The sequence below is a fragment of the Pimephales promelas genome, chromosome 1 (assembly GCF_988280905.1).
Source record: "Pimephales promelas chromosome 1, fPimPro1.hap1.1, whole genome shotgun sequence".
Classification (NCBI taxonomy): Eukaryota; Metazoa; Chordata; class Actinopteri; order Cypriniformes; family Leuciscidae; genus Pimephales; species Pimephales promelas.
The window spans coordinates 5,744,737-5,769,902 of record NC_142769.1 but is presented as its reverse complement, the minus strand read 5'-3'; the positions used below and the strand labels follow the sequence as shown (position 1 = coordinate 5,769,902).

At 38.8% G+C, this 25,166-nt stretch overlaps 1 protein-coding gene across 1 annotated transcript in view; it reads left to right on the top strand.

Annotated features, from left to right (window-relative positions):
• Positions 1-25,166, top strand: part of pmfbp1 (polyamine modulated factor 1 binding protein 1) — a 300,111-nt gene that overhangs the window by 142,235 nt on the left and 132,710 nt on the right. Inside the window, exon 8 of the mRNA XM_089119591.1 lies at positions 23,466-23,579. Within this exon, the coding sequence (XP_088975717.1) occupies positions 23,466-23,579 (114 nt within the window). The remainder of the gene's footprint in view (positions 1-23,465; positions 23,580-25,166) is intronic.

Sequence of the window (25,166 nt, the reverse complement as noted above, 5' to 3'; positions counted from 1 at the left end):
CTAAACCAACTCAAATCGCGGACATTTTAAGCAATCTTAGTCCGAAAAAGTAGTCACGTCTGGTTGCTCTAATAAAACCAATGCTATTTTTTATGCACATCTATAGTCCCTCATTACCATAGTAAAGTCACATTTTTTATCGTAGTGTGTAGCAACCAAGCTCAGTCTCACTAAAAATCCTTTTTTTTTCTTTCTGCAGTGCTTCTGCATTCTCATTTTTCACCCCAGCATGCACCACACCGAACGTTGCAATACATTATGGAGGTGAATGTATGCAGCACGTAGAATGTAATAAGTATGTATTTATTTCCTCCAGACTGATATACTCTCTCCTGGCTTGGAGGGGGGAGAGGAGAACAACCATCTGCATTGGAGTCTGGAGAAATGAGCTTGATGTATCTGATCACAGTGGGTTTTTTTTTTTTTTTTTGTGCCCAGTGCGATCCTTTTTATGACTACATTGTGACTGTTTTTGTCAGTTTTTGGCTTGCTTGTGTATTTGTACACCCCGTATCAAGCAAAGCAAAGTCTCTGCGGTGCAGGACTAAAGGGACTAGATACAAAAATGGGATGGAAGCCTGAAATTGCCGCTGAGCTTTGTGAGGGCTGTGACGCGACAGGGACCAAATGCATTATCCTCTCCATAAGGCCTCGACCAATGATGAAGATGGAGAAAAAATACCCTTTTTTGTGTCCTTAGAAGAAAATGTGTGAGTAAAAAGCCTTTGGTCCGGTGCGTCTGTTTTTGTCATTGATTATGAGAGCGGTGGGGTTTGTTTTAAGATGCCTGTCTTCAGTGGACTGACTTAATGCACCGGCAGAGCGGGGGAATGTGAACGAGGAGGACAGGAGCCCGTGTCTTTACTTCTCTTTCATGAAGAGGCCGCTGCGGACGTGTCTGGCTTCCTGAGAAGGATCCTTTCCTCTTTGCGCGTTTATGGCAGAGAACGAGGACGAAAGTATCTTTGAGGCACACAAACATTCATAAACAGAGAGGGAGGCTTTAAATGGGTCGGGTTGTCAAGGGTATTTGTGGCTTCAGTCCTAGTGGATGTGACTCTGACCTGTTGATCCACTGTGCTGCTCAGAATCATCAAAAACGGGAAGTTGGCGTTGCTCTAACAGACGCAACAGGATAGGTTTCCAGCTGCAAGTTTGTCCTCACTGGAAGCGAAAATGCAAATCATAGCCAATCAGAACATATTTAAAGGGTACATATCATGCTTTTAAATCATTCATTTTTACTTCTAAATCATACATTTGTGGTCTATATAAAGCATACTGTAACTGCAATGCTTGGGTCTGAATTCCTCATCATTATAGCTCCACAGGCCCCTTTTCTAGCCCTTTTCTGATGTGCGTCTGTGAGCGACCCGTTTCAAAGCGACCCCTTTCACCCTTGTGCTGCATTAGATTTTTAACACCGTTGAGTGCATTAAGGACCAAAAATGGCCACATATTAAACATTGCCTAAAATATTATATATTATTATTATTTTCCACTTTTACCAAGTTAAATCTTTTAACCAGCATCAGTCCTCATCATAACTACCAAAAATGTATTCAATTTCAGGATTTTAACCCTTTAATTACCAGTTTTGTTTGCGAAACCATCGATTTGTATAAGAGGAAAAAACGCAAAAATTCAATTATTTTCAATAAACTAAATGCAAAGAGAAAACTTTAGATTTGGATTATCACAGTCCCACTTTGCAAAAAATCCCACTTAGCGCGTTAGAGACCAAAAATGGCCACCTATTAAACATTGCCTATTGCCTAAAATAAGGTGCATTTCCACCCATAGGGAATAAATATGTAGTGACGTCATCTGGTGGAATACACTATATAATGCAAATATAATGCTTTTGCTTCAAAATGAAAGGATGTTTGTGCAAAAATCATGTTTCATGTATTACTGACAGCCTCAGATTTAAACAACATTTTAATGGGTTTCAATGGGCCATTTTTGGTCTTTATGGTGCTGAGTGTTACTATTTGATCTACACAGTGTGTGTTATACATATTTTGCAAAATGGGATCACATTTTTTACATGTATCCAAAAAGTCACAATTTTGCCAAATTTCATACCATTTGCATTAAAACAGCCAAAATGGTCAAAGAAATTAAACTGCAAAAGACCAAAAATGTCCCTAATGCAGCATAAGGGTTAAATAAAATGGAGTTGCGTCTTTCCCCGCCCGCTCTCCAGGTCGATGAATTCACACTCGGTTCAACTCCCCGCGTTCGGCCATTATTGTAGTTTGATAAGAGATATACGATTATATACTATAGCTTATCCTGTTTGCACAAGAACGCTCGCGGGTGAAAACGTGAAACAAAAAAATTATCAGATGTGCCTTTCGTTTACACGGCGACAGCGTTTTTAAAAACGCAAAAAAGTGAAACCACCCTCTAGAGTTCCTGTGTAAAGGGTAAAAACGCAAAAGTCTGCTAGAGTGAAGGTTGTACGCAGGCGAGCGGACTTGGTGTTGTTGTGTGGCAGTGGTCTTCACATCGCCACCTAGCCGCCTGGAGTGCTTACTACATCGAATTTTACACACTTTTGCGTCACCATATGCATGCAGATTTCCCACCCAAAACACTTGTCTAAACGCAAAATAGCAAAGTGATAACACAACGCCACTTTTGCTTTTCTCTTCAGATCGTTTCCGTGTAAACATAGCCTTAGTTTACCATTATAACTTGATTATGTCATTATGAAAGTAGTTTTAATAAATAAAGACAACTCAAGTAGGCAAATTAAATCAAAACAAAGACAAATAACCGAGAACTCAAGACAGAAACAGTCCAATACATACGGTACTAGAGCAAACGAGCAACCAAACAACACACAGGTGAAGAACATAAACAGTAACCATCGAAACAATCACTAAGGCTACGTCCACATTAATCCGGATACATTTGAAAACGGGGTTTTCGTTTAAAAACGCTCTACGTCCACACTAGCGTTTTCAGGTGTTTTCCGACGTTTCAGTGTGGATGAGAAACTTCTAAATTCACTTTACTGCGCATGTGTGAAACTTCACAAAAGCTCACTGAGATGATACAGATGGGAAAATAAATAATAATGTCATCGCACAATAACAGGATAATTTTATTTAGCAAAATATCTCACCATCACGGATGCGTCCAGGTCGCATTCAGTCACCCTATGTTTGGTCTAAAACGCAACTGCTCTCCTGTTTTGCCGCAGGACAGCAAATGTGAGTAGACTACATTATCTGTCATCTTTGCAGTAGGCTTCTGTGCTATGAAGAATAGCACATATTAAGTAACATAGAAAGTAACATATTTTAGCAATAGTGTAAAAATGAATAACACATAACAGGCACAATACCGATAAACATGAATATCTATTGGTACTACATGGATCACATGACTAAACTTGCGTCATCGTTTTGAAATACCTCCGGTTTCACTGTCCACACTACAACGCGAAAACGGCGTTTTCAAATTTATCCACTTTGGAGAGCGTTTTCCAAACGATACGTTTTTGTTGACTTAAAACGGTGTCTCAGTGTGGACGGAAGGCCAAAACGGAGAGAAAAATATACGTTTTGAAACGAAAACGTATTAGTGTGGACATGGCCTAAGGTAAATGAACACATGCAAAACAAGGAGATACAAAATAAAAGTCCATAAAAAACAAAATACAACAAGCATAGATGTTTATTATAGTTGAATGCCTGATCAAATTAGCCAAATGGTGCTTTTTAACTGCACCACAATAATAGACTATCATTACCAAACATTATTGCAAAAATTATGATTATTTTAAAATGCTCCCTCCATATGTAATTGGTTTAGCCAATGTTGCTGTGTTGGACTGCAAATGTGCAAGCATTAGAAATGTGCAAGCACTGCGAAATATAACATGCAATAAAATTTCGATTGTTAGTAGTATGAAGCACTTTCAAACCAAGCAGCTTTCTGTTGATCAGCCCGGTGAACGTGAGCAACATCTGCTTGGGGAACTTTTTGCCCTTTCGCGGGTGAAAATTTGCTGAGCAATGGTAAATGTGACCACACCTTTAGGGTTAAACACATTTGACCTGCCAGTTATCGGTTGAAAAGTCAGAGTTCTGTGTATGTATATTGTTTTTTTGTTTTTTTTTAATTCATGCAATTATTTTGGTAGTATCTCTTTGTAAAACTAAAGATATGTTTCTTTGCAGAGTGTAAAGAAAATTTTTCCCCATCCCCCTTTTATCTTTCTCATTCCTCTTCTCCACTCTCCTCTTTGTATCCTTAAAATATTCCGCACATCTCGCTGCAGTTCCGCATGACAGACACCCCTAATATAATCTGTGTGTCTGAATTCTAATTTATACCGTCAGGATAAAATAAATAGTCTGCAGTTAATTATAGGGAGCCAGCGCCTGCCTTTGCCCGGGTGATTTATGAAGTGCGTGCAGGCATTCTCCAACGCATTTTTCTTAATTTATTTTTAATCTGTCTTTCTATTAATTCTACAGCAAACGTCTTAATGATGTGCGAGGGGTGCATTAATGAGAGCAGGTGGAGGGAGAGGAGCCGGGGGTGGGGGTGGGGTTCAGGGAGGTCTGGACCTATAGGACCACTATAAGACCCCCCCTTCATTACTAGCCCCCAAAGATCTCCCTTCCTCTCTCTCTCTCTCTCTTCGCATGTGTGTATTTGCTTTGTTCCAGCTGCTGTAGGTTCTGAGGTTCTCAGTGTAAAGTGTATCCACAATGCCAATTCAAAAAATGGTGGTTTAAAAAAAAATTTACTTTACGCTTTTATCCAAAGCGATTTACAATTGCTATATAAGTCAGAGGTCGCACGCCTCTGGAGCAACTAGGGGTTTCTTGTGTCTTGCTCAGGGACACGTTGGCATCTCACAGTGGATTCGAACCCGGGTCTCTCACACCAAAGGCATGTGTCTCATCCACTGCGCCATCACCACCCCAGTATCATATAATATGATAGCATTACTATGATACATGTCCTTTTATTACCATATTTATACCAGTGCGTTACACAGTAGTCCAAGGTACTTGAACGAATACAATGATGCATATCCAAATACCATGGTATTACCATAACATGGTGCAATGGCACTTTTTTAGTGAATACTGAATATACCTGCATCACTAGTACATGATAACCCAACAAATAATTACATATTTGCATAAAACAACAGTAAAATCAACAGTAAAATAACAGTAAAATCAACAACGGTAAAATCTACAGTAAAATCAACAGTAAAAACAGTAAAATCAAACAACAGTAAAATCAACAGATACAAAACTCAATAGCACTTTACAATATTGTTCAATATGTTAACATGAATTAATGCACCAAGTAACAGTGAACATTTTTACAGCATTTATTCATCTAGAATTTCTCCATAATAATACATTTTCAAGATTTAAAGTTGTTTAAATTAGCACTATCCCCAAATTAACATAACATGGTGCAATGGCTAATATATCAGCTGATGTGTGGTCATTTTGAGATTTATTGGCATTGACAAATAACTGTCAATGTGGAAATTAACAGAAGTGGTCAAAGTTGGACATTGGAAGATGTGTAAAACATTTTTTTTTTGTACTTTTTTAGTGAATACTGAATATACCTGCATCACTAGTACATGATAACCCAACAAATAATTACATATTTGCATAAAACACCACAAAAAGTGAGTAATTTGCACAACCTCAATTTCAACCAAAAATTCTCATCATTTACTCACCCTCATGTCATGCCAAACCTGAATTACTTTCTTCTGCGATCAACACAGAAGATTGTTGGTAACCAAACAGTTTGGTGATCATATACTTCCAATGTATGTACAAAAAAAAATCTTCTTTTATGGCCATGCTGTATATATTCCTCCCGCAGTCAATAACACCGATTCTCTTGACTCGTTTCCAACTCGAATATTATTAAGAATTCAAAGTTTCCATATGGTAGATATGACGTGCACATAATGAAGGCAACATAACTACTGCACTATAGACTACTGCTAATTGCAATAATGAAAAAATAATAATAAACAACAATATATGCAGTTTTTTTTCATTCAGCTCCTGGTGGAATTAAAAAACTTTGGAATTATGACATGTTAGCTGGTATAGTATCATAAATATGATTAAGATATCATGGCAACTCTATTGTGCATGCAGATATTTTTAAAGATGTTGATGTAGACGTGCCATTTTCTCGTGCTTATGTTGATCTTTTAGATAAAGTAAACGGGATACAAGTGTACAATGTGTGGCGTTGCTGCCTATTCAAACCATTCCCCATCAGTCACTTAAGTTCCATTTGAATTAGGCTTATAGAGGGAAGCTGCCTATGTCAACTCACTAAGGTTTGGTGACAAAGCTTACCGATAAGTGTCTCTTTCTCAACACGTCTCCTCAACTCCTTTCTCACATCCTTACCATTTTCTCCCCATCTGCCTTCCTTTCATTTCCTCTCCCAAACATATCCTCGGTGAAGCAGCTGAGCATGAGCGCTTGCAGTGCAGCTCCTGCAGGAACAGAGGGATAATTTGATTTATCTTCCTTTTTGTCTCTCCAGTCTGCTCATTTTATTCACACACAGATCATTACACACCAAGACCCCATTTTCATTTCCTACTGTGTACTGTCACACACACACACACACACACACACACACACACAGGGCTTTAACTAGGATAGCAGGCCCGGGCCTGGTGCTGCTGTCGATCGATACCCGCGCTCGGATAGGAGAGATCCGCACTGCCTTAATAGGTCCTGCAGGTCCTACCATAAAACACCTCTACAGACCTGAGGACCAGGGGCTTCATAAATTTCTCTCTCTCTCTCTGCGAGATGGAGTGGGACTGAAGGCAGCCGCATGGGGTTGTGGTTGAAACAGAGTCATGCTGGGCGGCACAAGGGCTCGTCTGAACAGGTTCGAGCGTGTAGCTTGAAAGGAAAGGATTGGGAATGTTTCCTATGTTTCTTTCTCTAGCATTGGATACTTGTTTTGCGATTTGCCGTATAAACTAGATTAAACAGCAAGACAAATTCCATTTTTATATCAATACTGCAACCGAATGAATTTCATGAGTTGTTCTTGAACATTCGTTCTTCCGACAATGTATAAAATGTACTCTGAAAGTGTTCCCTGCATTAGTATTCAGTGTCGAGCAAATGACTCTTATGAGTTGGTTCTTGTTAGTGAATCATAGTGAGTAATTCTGATTCTCGAGATTTGTCTTTTTGGTGAATAAGAAACACGTATGAATCAGATTCTCAGTTAAGCCGCCTTTGCACTGCACACGACAAACGATAGTCGTCTGACCGGAAGTCATTCATTTCCAATGGCGAGTCGCGTGGGGAGTTCCGATCAATATGCGTATGCGGAAAATTCGGACCCGATTTGAGCTTTGGACCGGATGTGCCGGCCGACCGGATGTGATGTATTCTAATCAAAACTATGAGCGTGAGGCTAGAATTACCAATATTTCAACTCTGTAATGTTATTCTGTAAACGCTATTTCTGTAAAATGACGGTTATTAATAATTATGGCAGAAAAAAATATTTTATAATAATTAAATCAATATTTATATTGATTAGCTCTGTAAAATCTATTGTTTTTGTTGTAGATGTATTTAAATCATTTATTTTGTGTGGATATATTCTTGAATGCATTACATTCATCATTGATTTTACCTTTGTGAATAGCCGACCAATTTCAAAGTTCCGTGAGACTGCCACTAGGAGGCGAATTGCGACAATCGTATGCGAATGTCGTGTGCAGTGGAAAGGCGGCTTAAGTCTGAACTGCAGTTCATTACTTTGTTAGAGCTGCACGATTAATCGAAATAAATCCAAAATTGTGATATTGTAAAAATAATTCTGTAAAAAAATGGTAAACTACTGGCAGCTGTGGTTGCCAGCATCATACCGTAAAAATACGGTGTGTTACTGTTTTTCTGTTAGAGCATATACCTATTAAATTAAAGTTTTATACTGTAGTTGACAATACGGTATTTAGCTGTTAATTTCAAAAACAGTAACGCACCGTATTTTTACGGTATGATGCTGGCTACCACAGCTGCCAGTAGTTTACTGTTTTTTTTTGTTGTTTTTTTACAGGATTAATTTTTACAGTGTAGGGGCTTTTTCAACTAAAAATGTAGAACGTTTTATTCATTTTGGTCTTTCACGACAGCGGCGTTTTGGGTGCCTGAAAAAATGCAAACTTTTGAAAACCGGTTTTAGCGTGCAAGTTTTTGAAAATGGTCTTCGTGTAAACAACAAAAAGGCAGATCTCTGAAGACGATGACCTCATGCACAGTATGTGTTCAGTCTATAGTGTTTCATTACCATCTAATGGTCTGGCAGCAGAATACAGCATTTTCAGTCCTTTTCGCGGATCCGTGTGAATTGGGATCATTTTGACAATGGTGTCGTCTTTACGCGGAAAACTTCTCCATTTTAAGCATGTTATTGTCATGTGAATGTACACTTAGTGCGATTATCAAATAGCAAAGGCTTATTTAAAGTGGGTGTATAGACCTGTAGAATTCAGAAACCCTTGTTATCAGTGACACCAGTGGCCGCTAGGTGAACTGCAGCCAGCTTGTGCTCTTAAGTTTCATTACTATGTTCACATATTGGCAATTAAAAAAAGCTATTAATACATTACAATTCTTACATATAGCCCCTTTAAATAAACAACTATTGCTTTTACGAGTGAAGCGTGACACTGTGAACTTTTACACACTCGATTTGCAGTGAATGCAGATTTATGATTCCTATTCTTTGTTGCTGATTGTTGCCAGGACGTCACTATATGGTTGCTAAGTAAAGGTTGCTAGGGTTTACCTAGTAGTAGGGGTATTGAGTGTTTAGGTCTATTTTTCTCACTCATGAATGTTGCTCTTGGACCAACAAAAGATGTTGATCACATCCTACTTGGTGAAATTACAGTCGTCGAAATGCATGCCGTCTAAGCTGATCTTTTCAGCAGGGAAAGCATGACTGTTGATGAGATGTTTGTAAGACGAAAATCATTTGTAGCCGAAGAGGTTCTCCAATTCCCAGCGCGAATCATTACGAGTGATTTTTACCTTCAAGGCGCTTCGCAACAAGAACGCACGCAGTCGTGATTTGGCGCGTGAAACACTGAGGGCTGAAATGAAGCGCGCGGTTCTCGAGCGCGTGAGATTAGATTAAGAGTTACATTGGCAGTAAAAGGAGATGGCCGCCCAGCCAGCATCTGTTCTCCCTCTTTCCTCCTGGCCCTCAGGCAGTGTACGAGCATTATACAATGTGTGTGTGTGTGTGTGTGTGCCTGCATTAGCCAAACAGATAGCTACCAACTTTAATTGCCTCTGCATCCACTTACTCACCCCTAACGCCCTTCAACCTCATCCACCCATCCCGCTTTCCTCGCCCGCGCAAATGAAAGAGCGAGAGGCGGGGAGATGGAGGGAGAGAGAAGGCAAGCATAATTACTTATTTTAGTGGACTGCTGTAGAATGCCTCTCGCCAAATGACTCTAATTCCAAATGGTTAACAAGAGCCGAATAGAGCCGAATCCGTGTGACAGCAAATTGCTTTCCCATTTGCAGCCTTAATGGCTTTTCATACTTTGCACTTCCAATAAGCAGTAAACTCGGAAATTAATATTGCACGCTGTGTTATGATGCAAATGGGAAGGAGATAGGAGAGCCGTACCTTCATGCAGAAAGCTCTGATTAGATCTGTAATTGCTTCACTCTGATTCCCCCCCCCCTCTCGCCCTCCGTCTTTCTCGTTCGTAACTTTCCGATATGTTTATTGAGCTATTTTGAGATTTGCCATATCACTTATGCATCAACATTGACTGCACTTTTGATTTGTGTCACGCCGTGGTTTTTGTTTTCAAATCAATGCTAATCAGCGGTAATTTGCCAGTGGCGTGGAGACGCTCGTCCTGGGGGTTTAATGTCTTTGCTGTCACCTTTAAGGTGTTTGTCACACATTCTAGTCAGAACAGGTTTTTAAAATGAAACAGAATAATAACACGAGGCTCGTAAATGAGACACGAGCCTTTTTAAGGTGTCTTATTGAAACGCACGTATACAAACGCTTCACGGGGAATAGACAATGGCGCTGGTTTGAAGATGTTTGCAAAACACTCTGAGGTGACGTGTTAATAGCGGTGCTAATGAATGCCTGAACTCTAACCGCTCGCTCTTCTGCCTGATTAGCACATGCGTCTCACATTTAGCTGTGCTTGATTAAATGGAGATTGCTCTAGATTAAATGAAATTAAATCTTGATTAAAGAACATCAGGGCTGGAATGAAGCATGTAAATGTGTAGATAATGTAAATGGGAAGATTTTCCTCTCTGTTGGGTAAAAGTGACGACCAACCCTCAAACTTCAAGATTTACTTATAAAAATATCACTTATGATGGATGGCTGAATGCGCTTTTTGGAGCGTCAAAAACTCGCTTGGAAGAACCTTTTTTTTTTTTACTCTGATTGTGTTTGGCTGAATGAAAAAAGAAAGTAATATACACCCTAGGATGGCTTGAGGTGAGTAAATTATGGGATTATTTTGGGGTGAACTATCCCTTTCAGGCTGATTCGAGAACGCACATGAAATCAAGAGGCGGGATTTATCGCATGAACCAATCATATCCAATCATAGCGCGATGGAGGCATTGCCTCCTCTCACGTGATGTTCTCCTATTCATCGGTCCTGAGCACTAGCGGTCTTCTTTTGAGTTGCTCGGCAAAAGTGTGCATCGAGTGCGCAAATCGACTACATAATGAGACATAAATGACAAATGGGACACCCTACGGTCTCACGGACTTAACGGACATGCACCAGCCATTGTAAAGACCCTTGCACACGTGCAGATATTTGCGTCCCGAAATTTTCGCACGTTAAAAAATAAATACGACCTTTCGTTATGTCAATCACGCTTTCACACTGCCTCCGAAAGTTTCGTCCGTCATAAAATAAATTGGATTGGGTTCGATTTTCTGTGTTTTTCGCATTCGCAGCAAGCAGTTTGAATGGTATTCGAATGGTGTTTTGACAATTCAGAGCCAGCGAATCACAAATACGAAAAAAAAAACATATACGAAAAATTCGGACTCAATGTGCAAGGGACTTAAGTCCACAAGACCGAAAGTGCATACTGTATGAAGTGTGTCATTTCTCAATTCACCCTTCGCAGGGAGTTTGATTGACAGGCGACCTGACCAATCATAATCCGCCATTTTGTCCGACAAATCTATCAGGAAAGTTAATCGATTCTGGATAAAAAACAATGTGTACTCCACGGTTGAAAGACCATTCCTTCTGATGTTCACTCATGTTTATTTGATGCTATAAATTAACTAGAAGGAAGAGATAATCGGCGCCACAGCGATCTGTCAGAAACAGCCTCAAAACTGTATTTATTGTTTACATTCCTTTAAAAAAGTACCAAATTTGAAAGTTGAGACTTTGTATCATATAAAAGTAACCTGCTCTGTCCTGTCTATCAGCGCGTTGTCAGTGTCCTCTTTGCTTTGCAATGTATTTGTCACTGCGTGAGAACATGGTGTGTGGCGTGATAGTGACTAAAGGGGGCGGGTCTTTTTGAGTATGGTCAATCACCCGCTTTTACACTTTGTAATGTCACATTTTGTAATGGTTTTTTTTTTATTTATTATTATTTTCCCATCCAGTTTTTGAGGAGACACCCCTTTCTCATCCTTGGAGGAAACACCCCTGATATTGCAAGATATTATGCTTGTACCTCCTTGCAAATGCCATCGGTTTTGTGCCTGGCTTTGGGTGGAAAGTGCACTGTGTGTTCCATAGCCCCAAATGCACACAACCATCTGACCTTTGGACAAAAATAGCAATTACATCCAGCCCGATTGGCTGAGGATTGTGCGCAGTGATTGAGGTTAAGTGCCCTTTGGTCTCAGGCCTCTGTATGCAGTAAGGCTGGAGGTTCACCTGACCACTGCGCATGTAATCTGATCTCCTTGCATGGTTTCCATGGCAACCCTCTCTTTCTAGTGCTTCTTGTTCCCATTTCACTTGTCACTTCGGTAATTGCCTCAGAATTTCCCTGTCTCTGAGAGTGTTGGGGAAAAAATGATGATGATAACGAGAGTGATAAGACAATATTTATGAACTGTGCATTAGTGGACAGCGGATGAAGAGGCAAAATTCAAAAAACAAATACAGATGGTTAATGGTTTTACATGGTGGTCCAAGCTGGACATTAGTAGCTGGTGTAGATGACTGGTGTAGACTGCATTCGGCTCATCCAGATAGATCAACAGCACTGACATATTGGAAAGGTTAACATCAGGTTAAAGCAAACACAATCTAGACTACTGTGATTACAATGAAGGAAATGATAATGATTCACAGTAACAGTGACAGAACTGGTTCAACACATGGGGCCCTATTTTAACAATCTGAAACGCAAGTATCAAGCGTGAAGTAACTTTGTGGGTGGGTCTTGGGCACTGTTGACTGTTGAGTCTTGTGCCCGTTTGGGCATAACGTGAATTAAACCAATCAGAGCATCATTCAACATACCCTTTAATTATTATGGCGGTTTAACCAGGCGCGTGCCAGGAGCGTTCACAACCGAGGAGACACAAAGTTATTGTCAGGGCATTGAAAGACAGAGAAGTGACGTTAAATAGGGATGGGAATTTTTTATTTTATTTTTTTCTGGTTCTTGGCGGACAAATTAATTTGGTCAAACAGGTCTGATCCGTCATTACTACAATTGAGGCCATTTCACACTGAGAACGAAATTTTCGTATGCATTTTTTCGTGTTCGTCAGCCTAAAAATTCGTCATGCACAGAAACCTTGCACACTGAGTCCGATGCGTATTTATTAAACCTTTGCGGAAAAAAAAACGCAAAAATTCAAAATGGATTCGTCAAGCAGTGAGGATGATTTTGTTGTCCTCTCTCTTATTGAAAAGAGAAGAGAAAATATTACGTCCATCCAATCCTGAAATTGCGCTGAGAGGAAGCACCTCCTTTTCAATAAGTTGCGAATCTATCGGGAGCGATTCAAAATTTACCTCAGAATGTCAGTAGAACAGTTTGATGCTTTGCTTGCGATTCTGGAGCCACATTTTAAAAACAAGACCACCAATTTTGGTGAACCAATCGATTTTGAACAGAGACAGTCAGTATGTCTAAGGTATGGACACACAGACAGAGACACACACACACACATACAACAGCTGTATAGGCTACAGGTTATATATTGTACCCAAATAATACATTAGTTATCGAATTGGCTGCTCAATCACACATTAATCGATCCGAAATTTCAATCTAATTAAAAGGGGATGTTATTCCTTTCATAATCCAATCGAGAGAAGAGAACAAACACTTGATCGAATTGAAAACTGAAACGCTGCGCATATGTGCAATGATGTGCGGAACGAGCTCCCCCCGGCCCTGAATTGTCAAAGAACCTCTCAAAATGCTGGCTGTGGATGCGAAAAACGCAGAAAATCAAACCTGATCCGAATTTTTTTGTGACGGACGAAAGTTTCGGAGGCGGTGTGCGAGCGTGATTGACATAACGTGAGGTCGAATTTTTTTTTTTAACGTGCGAAAATTTCGGATGCGAATTTCGGACTCAGTGTGCAATGGCCTTTAGCCTGAAAAAAATTGGGTAAATGTGTATGCTAGATTTAGGCCTACATTTTTTTGTATCTTCATCTTCATGGACACCACAATGATTTCCCTCATGTGTTCATATTTTTCCTTGTTATAATGTATGAATTGCAAAAATAAAAACTGCTGCATCTGTGTTGATGAGAGAATCAAAGTGTGTTTATGGCCACCGCTACGTTATGGCCAAGCACGCGCGCTTAAAATAGCATTATGAACAACGCGCAACGTTGTTTTTTTCTGGTCAGTGGTGGAACTGTTTTCTGGAAGTGTAAAATAGCACCAGGGAATGTTTGCGCCAAAACACGCCTCCTTTTTGCGCCGATTCGCCCAGGGAGCGCAAATTCATTTCCTAGTTTACCGACGTGTGTAAAAAGCCCGCTTTGCGCGGGTGCAAAATAGGAATGATAAATGCGTCGGTGTATAAAGTCATTTACGCTGGTGCAAAATAGAAATGATACATGAGTCGGTGTACAAAGTCTTAACCGAACCAGGAAAAAAACAAAAACAAACTCTGCACTCAATTGGATAGTCGGTAGACCTACAACCAATCAGAGCAACGCAGTAAGGCAACTACTTTGCATTTCAGAGTTTTCAACAGAACTTACTTATTTTAGAAGTAAAATAACAAGTGTTGCTTCTTTTACTTACTTCTCCTTAGGGTTGGGTATCGTTTGAATTTGAACGATTCTGATTCCGATTCCGATTCCTTGTTTCGATTCTCGATTCCGATTCTTTTAAGAGGCAGGGTCAAAGTTTAGCTAACCTTGCTAACCAACGGCCTTTCTCAAGGAAATACTCCTTTTGTAAAAATACTCCTTTTGTCGCTAATTTTGCATTTTGCCGAGATTTCGTTATTTTTAGAAAAGTGAAGCCACACTTTGGATCGCCGACGTAATGTACTCATGTTCGACTCGCGTGGTTATGCCTACACTTCCGGTAGACGCTTCTTCGTTGGTGTTGTTCAGCGGTTTCTTCTTCCGCTCGGCGGACTGTGAATATCGAAACTAGGAATCGAAATTTTAACTTTTGAACGATTCCGGGAAAAACGAAAAGTTAGTCTCGGTTCCAATCGATACTCGATTCTCGATACCCAACCCTACTTCTCCATGAGTGCGACCAAAGGAGAAACCACAACGACCACAGGCTTTTCATTACGTCCTATCTTCTTAGTGACCGTCGGAGCCAGCTGACAAGTTACACTTTTGCCGAATCATGTACTGTAGGAAGGACGCCGAATCGACAAATGCCTTGATTGCAGTTTTCTATTTGTCTATTAAAATTAATGCGCTGTCGATTTATTTTACAACAGACGCGACAACGTAATCTATACATCTCAATTCTCCAGCTGCAGTCATCTTTGATGGAAACCAGTTAAGCGCTCGTTGATAACGTGATGATTACGTCCCTGAAGATCACCTGTCCATCATCGTATAAAGCCCGCCCTGGCAATTTGATTGGCGCGAACATTTTTTGCCTGATCATAATTACTCCTCATGGATCGAGTCCAGACCGAACTTCCCGACCAAAAAATGTCGTGGGCGGAGTTCGGGCTGGCGTCCAGGCTACCATTATTAATAATTGAGCCGAGTACCAATAATAATTTAGAAACGAACCACCATGATTTCTGGAGGATCATGTGACACTGAAGACTGAAGTAATGATACTAAAAATTCAACTTTGCCATCACAAGAATAACATATATTAAAGATTTCCTTAAAATGTGTATATAATTACACAATATTAATATTATTCGTTGACTTTATTTATGATTAAAAAAGCAGCCTTGCAGCACAAGGGGCTTCTTTCAAAGCCGACACCAATCTTTTGAATGGTAGCGCCGTGACCTGAGCTGGTGACGTCAGAACAGTGAGTCTATATTTTAGAAGATTCCAGGGATCTTCTGTTCTCCTGTCACTATAATGGTCATCCGTCAGTGTTTTCAGCCAGACTCCCATGATTCCTTACTACCACCATTAGCACTAGCGCTCAGACTCTGAGGTATGTTTTACCCTCGAAGCATTGCTGCATAACTCTCCAGGGATTGATAGGCCAGGCTGATGCTTCTATCCATCATTATGTGGAGAATATCAACAGCAAGAGAATAAAGCACCTTACACCTTCTGATAACAGAGAGCTTCAGCTGGAGCGACTTGTCTTAGATCCGGTAACCTTTTACCAGAGAAAGTTCTCAACAAAAACAAATGTGGTAGGTGATGGAATATTTCATAAATGAGGGCATGAAAGTAAGAAATGACTCGCACATTCGCCCCTTCTTCCGAAAACAAAAACACGAAAGTCGCGGCCATGTGGAATTTATATTGTGTGCTTTCGGCGGGAATGTCAGAGGAATTAATTGATTTGCCCGTATTTGTCAGGAAAGAGCAAGTGCCTGACTCAAGCCTGTGTTATTAAAGCTAATACCTCAGCGCTTTACCGCCGTGAATCAAACTCTGACATGTCCTTATGATGTATGGATTTATTATTCAAAGTGTTGTGTGGGGCTGGGAGAGCCACTCATCCTGGCCTCCGGAGACCACCTGTGTTTTCAAAGTAAAGACCACTTAGAGGACGGCCCGGGGCGGCTGAGGTGCCTCTGGACACGAGCTACTGTACAGACTGCAGACGGACCTCACAGTGAGGACTGTTTAGATGAAATCATTGTCTCCAATGTGCTTCTGTGTTTCAAAAGTGTCTGATAGACCATGCAAATCTGTCAAGCATTACCTTTTATGATTTTATACAACCGAAAGTGACAGTAAAGTGCACAGGATATTTCAGGGCTACCAAAGCAAAGAGCACACATCATGTTTTTCATAATTTTTTTTATTTTTTTTATTTTTATTTTTTTTTAGAAAAGATCACTTTAAATCTGGGACTTCAAACGTCTGTTTTCATTGTTTACAAATACTTTTGAAATAAAAACGAATTTTAAAACATTGCAAAAAAATTAACCGAAATTAATGTGTAAGTTGAAGTAAAATTACAAAGACTAAATTAAATAAAAGTTTAAAAAACAAATTAAAATAAAGCAAATTAAAAATGTAAAAAAAGGAAATAATATATTCATAAATACTATAAGACTAATTAACACTGTGATTTGTATTAGTATTTTTTTATATGTCCATATATTTTTAGTTTTTAGATGTTTTAGTACTTAAATTTGAACTAAATAAAAATGAGAGTTTTTATTTCAGTTAATGTTTATTTTATTTCAAGTAATGATAATGTTCTTTAATGTTTAGATTTTAGCGATGAATACCCCGCCTATCATTATTAAAGTTCATAGTACAAATCGTGCGGGAAAGTTAAACAATCTATTACAAGTTTTTTTTATTATTATTATTATTATTTATGCATAGGAAACTGGTTGACATAAGCAGTGGTCAAATATACAATCACAAAATATACAGTAAAACAACAGAATTCCAGGATCGACGAATCAGGCTTAAAGGGATAGCTTACTTTGAAATTAATTTTTGGTATGTTTTAGCTTACCTCAAGGGCATCCAAGATGTAGGTGTCTTTGTTTCCACAGTAGTTTCAATTTTGATATCTTTAGGTCAAACCGTTTCTGTCTATCAGTCATATAATGGAGGTCTATGGGGTCCACCTCAAAGAGCATGCACAGAGAAGTCCAAATTAAACAGGATTTAATGACTCGTAAATGTAAGTACACATTGATGGCCTAAGACACGAAACGAGCGGTTTGTGTGAGAAAACGAACAGTATTTATATCGTTTTTACCTCTTGTAACACTAGCAACACTAATAAACATTAAATGAAGCCGTTACTGAACTAAACTACTATGTATCCTGAATATGTACCCGCAGTGAACGTTGGATGTTTTTTTTTTTGTCCAAATGAGTTGTGGTTCAAACTTGTCTTCTAACTTTCCAAGTTTGTTAAGCCAGACTTTGGAAGTTTGCCTTTAAACACCTCCCTCCAATCAAGGAATCTGGGTCAAAGAATGTCCTTTTTGACTCATTTCTTTCTCTTTTCCCTCTACTAGTGTGTGAGGAATGGTATCATTAAGGTAATGTTCTTGAGAGGACATTTAGCTGAACTGTGATGTCCCTCTGCTCCTCCAGCAGCCGCAGTCACAGCCCAATCTACAGTGACCTTTGCAGCAGAATACATCAGCAGTGAATATGCAAACGCATCCTAAACCAAATGACACTTCACAAAGTCAAAAAAGACCTTATGCTTACAAGCACAGCCTCTCTTGCATTCAGTTCATTAACATTAAAAAATCGTACCATGTTATGCATTCATTTCAGCCTGGGAAAGTTGAATTCTTCAACTTTGTACTTGGTGCTATTGAATGAAACACAGCCGGATTTCATAATGGTGTTGTTTTTTTCTGCTATGAGCATTTTTTGCAATGTGGATTTAAAAAAAACAACAACAAAAAAAAAAAAACAATTCACACTCTCAATATTTAAATTGTTCACTGTCATACAGAGCCTCTAAAGGGACCTTTGCATAAAAACAAGAAACTTGCATGCTCATGAGAAACTATTGTATGCACATGATTTTGTTAGGGCAGTACTTCTTTTAATATCAAGGCCTTGTGTCCTCAAACACATTCTCTGTGGTGGTCTATTTACGAAGTGCAAGGGTGCATAATAGTTTAATAATTCACAAAAAAAGATTAGTGTTTTTAAAAAAGTGGTCAAAATGTGTAGGTATATTTGTATTGTTCAATCGGCCAATTAAAAATATTGGTACATTAAAATGTTCTAAAATTCACATTTTACAAGATCAATACACCCTTTATTAAGCCTGTCAGAATTAATGCATACTTACATGTGCTTTCATTACCTGTAGTTTCCATTTAATTCCAACAGCGCTTATTGAGAGCAGCGCCATATAGGCACAGAGCACATTAGGAAGCGTTGTGTTATATAAAGGGAAGGTTCATGCATCAACAAGTAACAAACAAATAAAGAGCTGGGTTCAGCCTCAAACTACTCAAACTGCTCTTAAAAAATCCAGATTTGGAGAAAATTTTCTGTACCAGTCTTTTTATATGAGCAATTGAAATTAGGACAATGGGACATTTAGGACAATGAGGTAGGACAATGCACTCTGAGACACAATTTTTTTTTTTTTTTTTACTGTATCAGTCTTTGTTTATGGCCCCTTTGCACTTAGCAAATTTTGCAAATAGGACTATGCACGTGGTCATATTGTGCCATGAGACGATTTTGCGGCACGGTTTCTCGACCACCACAGAGTTAAATTCGTTATAGCGGACATAAGGCCATGAAATTAGAAGTACTGCTCTAATGTAAGCACGTTTTACTGTATCAGTCTCTTTTTTTTTGGCCCCTTGAACTTGTCAAATAGGACATTGCACACAGCCGTATTGTGCCGTCAGCCCATTTCGCAGCGCAGTTTCTCAGCCACCAAAGTGTTACGTTTGTAGCAGACATAGGGCATTGAAAGTAGAAGTACTGCTTTACCAAAAGCTAAGTTTTTTGCATTTTTTACTGAATCAGTCTTTGTTTATGGCCCCTTGAACTTTGCAAATAGGACAATGCACACGGGCGTATTGCACCATCACATGATTTTGCGGCACGGTTTCTCGACCACCACAGAGTTAAATTTGTTATAGCGGACATAAGGCCATGAAATTAGAAGTACTGCTCTTCTGTAAGCCACATTTTGAGCATGTTTTACTGTATCAGTCTTTTTTTTGGACCCTTGAACTTATCAAATAGGACATTGCACACAGCCGTATTGCACCATCAGCCCATTTCGCAGCGTGTTTTCTTGGTCACCAAAGTGTTACATTTGTAGCGGACATAAGGCATTGAAAGTAGAAGTACTGCTTTACCAAAAGCCAAGTTTTTTGCATTTTTTACTGAATCAGTCTTTGTTTATGGCCCCTTGAACTTTGCAAACAGGACAATGCACACGGGCGTATTGTGCCATCAGACGATTTTGCGGATTTTGAGTTAAATTTGTTATAGCAGACATAAGGCCATGAAATTAGAAGTACTGCTCTTCTGTAAGCCACATTTTGAGCATGTTTTACTGTATCAGTCTCTTTTTTTTTTTTTGGCCCCTTGAACTTGGCAAATAGGACATTGCACACAGCCGTATTGTGCCGTCAGCCCATTTCGCAGGGAGGTTTCTCGGCCACCAAAGTGTTACATTTGTAGCGGACATAAGGCATTGAAAGTAGAAGTACTGCTTTAGCAAAAAACAATTTTTTTGCATTTTTTACTGTATTAGTCTTTGTTTATGGCCCCTTGAACTTTACAAATAGGACAATGCACACAGCATTGTTGCGGAATAAGCCATTTACAGTGCAGGGTTTATTGGCCAAATAAACATCATCAAACAAGACACAGCCATATTGTGGCATCAGCCCACTTCACTGCGCGGTTTCTCAGCCGCCACAGAGTTAAATTCATTAAAGTGGCTCCAACAGTATCCAACAGTGTTTTGTTTTGATGTTTCAGGATTCTCACTCTTTTTCTTTGTGGAAGGGGCTGAACATGACACTGTAGAAGAATATCTCATCTTAATCCACAAATTTTATTTTATTTCATGTTTCAGACATTCTCAATCATTCTCTTTGTGGAATAGTCTGATCACGACACTAAAGACGACCTCATCTTAATCCATGTAACCTGACCAAACATGGGCAAGTCAGTGAGTCCACCCTCAGTCCTGCTGGGAGGGTCAATAGCACAGTTCATACTTTTATTTCCACATTTCTCTCCATTTTATTGATTAATGTTTTCTTTCGGAGCGAGACGGTACTTTTATTGCTTTGGCTTTTGTGATATGTTTTTGTTTTGGCTGAAGAGTGCGGAGCACGCTCGTATATCATGAAGTTCTGCACAGTTTGCCTTCGCTAGCCCGTGGTGTTCGTCAGTAATTAGACCAAAGTCACTGAGGTGGCCAAGTTCAACCTCTTCATTAAGCTTCCTCTCCTCACGGCAACAGCTGTAAATGGTGAGAGAACTATCATTCTGAGGTGCTGTGTGGAAATGTAAAATACATTTACAGTGGCATCCGAAAGTCTGAGACCACTCTGAAATTCTAGCATTCAGAATCCAGTTTAGAGCTGTACATTTTAAACAAATGAACATTATGAAATGAATAGATTTGAATTAAAAATGCATTCTGAAATTCATGGACATTTTTCAACTTTTCACTAATATATTAATGAACTAATCTAAATGCCATTTTCACTAGAGATGTCACACTTGTTGACCATACTGTATAGGAGGGTGTTTTTTCAACTATGCCCACATTTTTTTCACACTTTCAATAGCTAACTAACTCCCTACTAACACTATCCAATAGTGCACATATATTTATTTATTAAACAAATGTATTATTTGTTTTATGATTTTATATATATATATATATATATATATATTAAACAAATGTATTATTTGTTTTATGATTAAATATATATATATATATAAATATATATATATATATTAGGGCTGTGTGCAAAAAATAATTCTGATTAATTGCATCCAAAATAAAAGTCTGTGTTTACATTATATATTTGTGTGTGCTGTATATAATTATTTTGTATATATAAATACACACACATGCATGTATATATGTAAGAAAATGTTCGATTCATATAGAAAATATTTATATTTATATAATATAGATTATGTATTTATATATATATACAGAATTTAAGCGCAAATAATTATTAAATATATACATGCATGCATAGGTATTTATATATACAAAATAATTATATACAGCACACACAAATATATGTAAACACAGACTTGTATTTTGGATGCGATTAATCGCAATTAACTTTTGCACAGCCCTAATATATATATATATATATATATATATATATATATATATATATATTTATAAAAATAAATATATATATTATCATGTGGCAGAATTAAGAAAGGAACTTGATAAAACTGATAAACTTGATTGGAAATAAATTACAATAAAAAATATTTTGTTATATTTATATATTTTTTCACTTATGTCTCATATATCAAGTATGTTGTCTCCTTGGAAAATAAGGAGTCATTGAAAATGGTTCACTGAGTGATTGATCAAGGTGAAAATGATGCAGTAACTTTATATTTTTATGATGTATCCCCCCCCCCCCAGTCAGTCTAGATCTGGGCCAAGGGTAGAACAAATCTATACATATGGTCAAGGCCTTTGAAAAATAGCAAGAATGTTGAAGGCAAGATAAAATGCTTCCAATGTTATCTTCATATAGAAAAAACAATGGGGAAAAAAAGGTTAATATGTTGGTTTTAATCAAGGTGGGAAAAGTTAAAGATACCAGTAAGTGTTTAGTTAGAATCACCACAGTTCACCCCAAAATGAAAATTTGCTGTTAATTTATACTCACCCTCAGGCCATCCAAAATCTAGGTGACTTTTCTTTTCTTTTGGAGAACAGTAAAGATTTGTTTTGCTGAAACTGTGGTCCTTGTTGATTCATATAATGCAAGTCAATGGCTACCATCACTTTAAGAGTAAAAAAAAACAACAAAAAAACAGGCAAAACAAAATGAATACCCGTGTCTCCTGACAATACATTGAGGTGTTATGAAGTGAAACGATCAGTCTGTGCAAGAAACTGAACATTATTTACAACATTATTACAGTAATCCACAGGTCCTGAGCGTGCTCACAACAGTCTGGAGCGTGAGCTTCCTGTCACGTAATGATGGAGCTCAAGTGTCGGGAATTTGTGAAAAGTTGATCTTTCCAATTGAGATCACGCATATATAGGTTGGTGCATCCAGGATAAGTACAATTTTGATGAACAATACAACACAGCAGTTCGTTCCTCGGCTCACTAGCAGGAAGCTTATGCCCGTTGACGCGTTTAGGACTGTTTCCTGAGGCTGTATTACAGGTAATAATGTTCAGTTTCTTGCACAGCTTCATAAGACCTCAATGTATCACCTGGAGCCACGTGTATTGGTTTTGTTTTACCGTTATATGTTTTTTGACTCTCAAAGTAACGGTAGCCATTGACTTGCAATATATACGAATCGCCAAAGTCCACGGTTTCACCTAACAATCTTTTTTAACGTTACTTTTCTACTGAGGAAAACTGACTCAAACATTTTGGATGGCCTGGGGGTGAGTAAATCAACAGCAAATTTTCATTTTTGGGCGAACTAATACATTAGCCAGAGGGATGTGGCGATTCGTTCCTTCGTGAGTCAGATCGGCGTGTTCAAGCAGGTTAAGTGCAGGTGAGTGCGAGACAGCTTCGGCGCGGTGGCGTCTCTCCCCCCTCTCGGGGACCCGGGCAGAGCTTTCCCAATAGATCTTTATTTACAGCACAGGAGTCGGAAACGGCTGGTCAATCCATTTAGCCTGAGGCCACTGATTTGTTCGTATTTACTGCAACACCCAAAGAAAAGCCAAGGTATTTTTCCCTCTCTCCTTCCTATTGATTCGGCTCTTAGAAAATCTGCTCTGCTGTCTAAACACTATTGATCCTCCTGCTCTCCTCGCCAGCTCTTGCACCAGTGTATAAAGGGACTGGATGAATTGAAATTTCATTTCCGACAACTTGTTCCTTTTATTTTTAACTTTTTTTTCTTATGAGAAGCAAGACTCAGTCAGCATGGGTCAATAGCCACATGAAGGCTGAAGGTAGAGGTCAGTAGAGGTGAACTGCACTCCTGACGGCCTTTACTGTATGTGTGGACTGCCATGAGGGCCGAATATGATCAAAACGAGGTGTCATGGAATCAGTTTTTTAGTGCTAACGTTTAAATGACCCGTGTGTTTGTGTGTCTAACTCCAGGAATCATGTGGGCTTCAGAGGGCACGAGAGGAGCTGACTGCGAGAGAAGAGAGATCTTCCCTTCAGGAGCAGCTCAACAGCGTCAGAGAGGAGCTCCACAGCGCCACCATCAGGGTAATCTTTCCTCCCATTAAAGAAGTAGTTCACTTTTCAAAAAACTTTTGCTGATAATTTACTCACCCCCATGTCATCCAAGATGTCCATGTCTTTCTTTCTTCAGTCGAAAAGAAATTAAGTTTTTTGATGAAAACATTCCAGGATTTTTCTCCATATAATGGACTTCATTGGGTACCAAACGGTTCAAGGTATAAAGAGTTTAAGTGCAGCTTCAGACGATGAATAAGGGTCATTTCAAAAATAAATAAAAAAGTTTATTTATGAATAAACCAAATGACTCGAAAAAAGATTCGTTCATTTTGATGAACGAGTTCGAACAGGAGAGTCACGAACAGAGCAAGGCGAGCATTTGTGCTTATAAAACGTTTTATTTATTTTTGAAGTGACCGATTGTTTCGCTAGATAAGACCCTTATTCATTGTCTGGAATCGTTTAAAGCCCTTTGAAACTGCACTGAAACTCTCATTCAGACCTTGAACCGTTTGGTTCCCATTGAAGTCCATTATATGGAGAAAAATCCTGGAACGTTTTCATCTAAAACTTTAATTTCTTTTTGACTGAAAAAAGAAAGACATGGACATCTTGAATGACATGAGGGTGAGTAAATTATCAGCAAAAGTTTTTTTAAAAAGTGAACTACTCCTTTAACCCATTTTTTTTCACATTTCAAGTGTTATCAGAGTCATCAATAAGTTGAACTTCAACTTAAGGGTGAACTTGTATACTGGTGAACAGTCCATGTCTTTCTTTCTTCAGTCGAAAAGAAATTAAGGTTTTTCATGAAAACATTCCAGGATTTTCTCCATATAATGCACTTCATTGGGAACCAAACAGTTCAAGGTCCAAACGATTCCTTTAAACGATTCCAGACGACGAATAAGGGTCTTATCAAGCAAAACGATCGGCCATTTCCAAAATAAATTAAAAAGTTTAAGTTTTATAACCACAAATGGTTGGCTCGCTCTGTTCTGTGATGAGCGTTCGTGACTCTCCTGTTCGAACTCGTTCATCAAAATGAACAAATCTTTTTTCGAGTCATTTGGTTGATTCAACGAACAAAATCAAGTTCGAACAGGACAGTCACAAACCCATGTTAATATGTTCAACTTTACAGCAATTTTGCCCTTCATGACAACTGTGAGGGGGGTTCATTTTTGTATAACTCATCCATTTAAATTATATTAAGCCTTAAAGGTCTGCATAATTAAAGTCATGGCCACTTGCAACTGCTGTCTACTAGCCGTTTGTCTGCTGTCAACCAGGGACCTCAGCTCCACCCACGTCCCGCCTCTTTGTTATCTTTGAGTGACGCGCTGCCAACATGCCGACGGCCGGCTCCACCCTCTTTAGGCTTCCAAAATGCTCTTCGTGAACATACGGGTGACGTCACATATTTAATTTACACTCTATGGTCCCTCCTCTACTGTTTGTTACTGACTGAGATGAAGTAACCTGTAAGTGTAAACCATCTCCCAACCAGAGGAGACATTTTGAAAGCTGCTTTTACTAAATAGAATGTTTTTGTGGTTTTCATTAAACTCAGGCATACCAGTGTAATATATTTAAACTATAATGATTTATAAG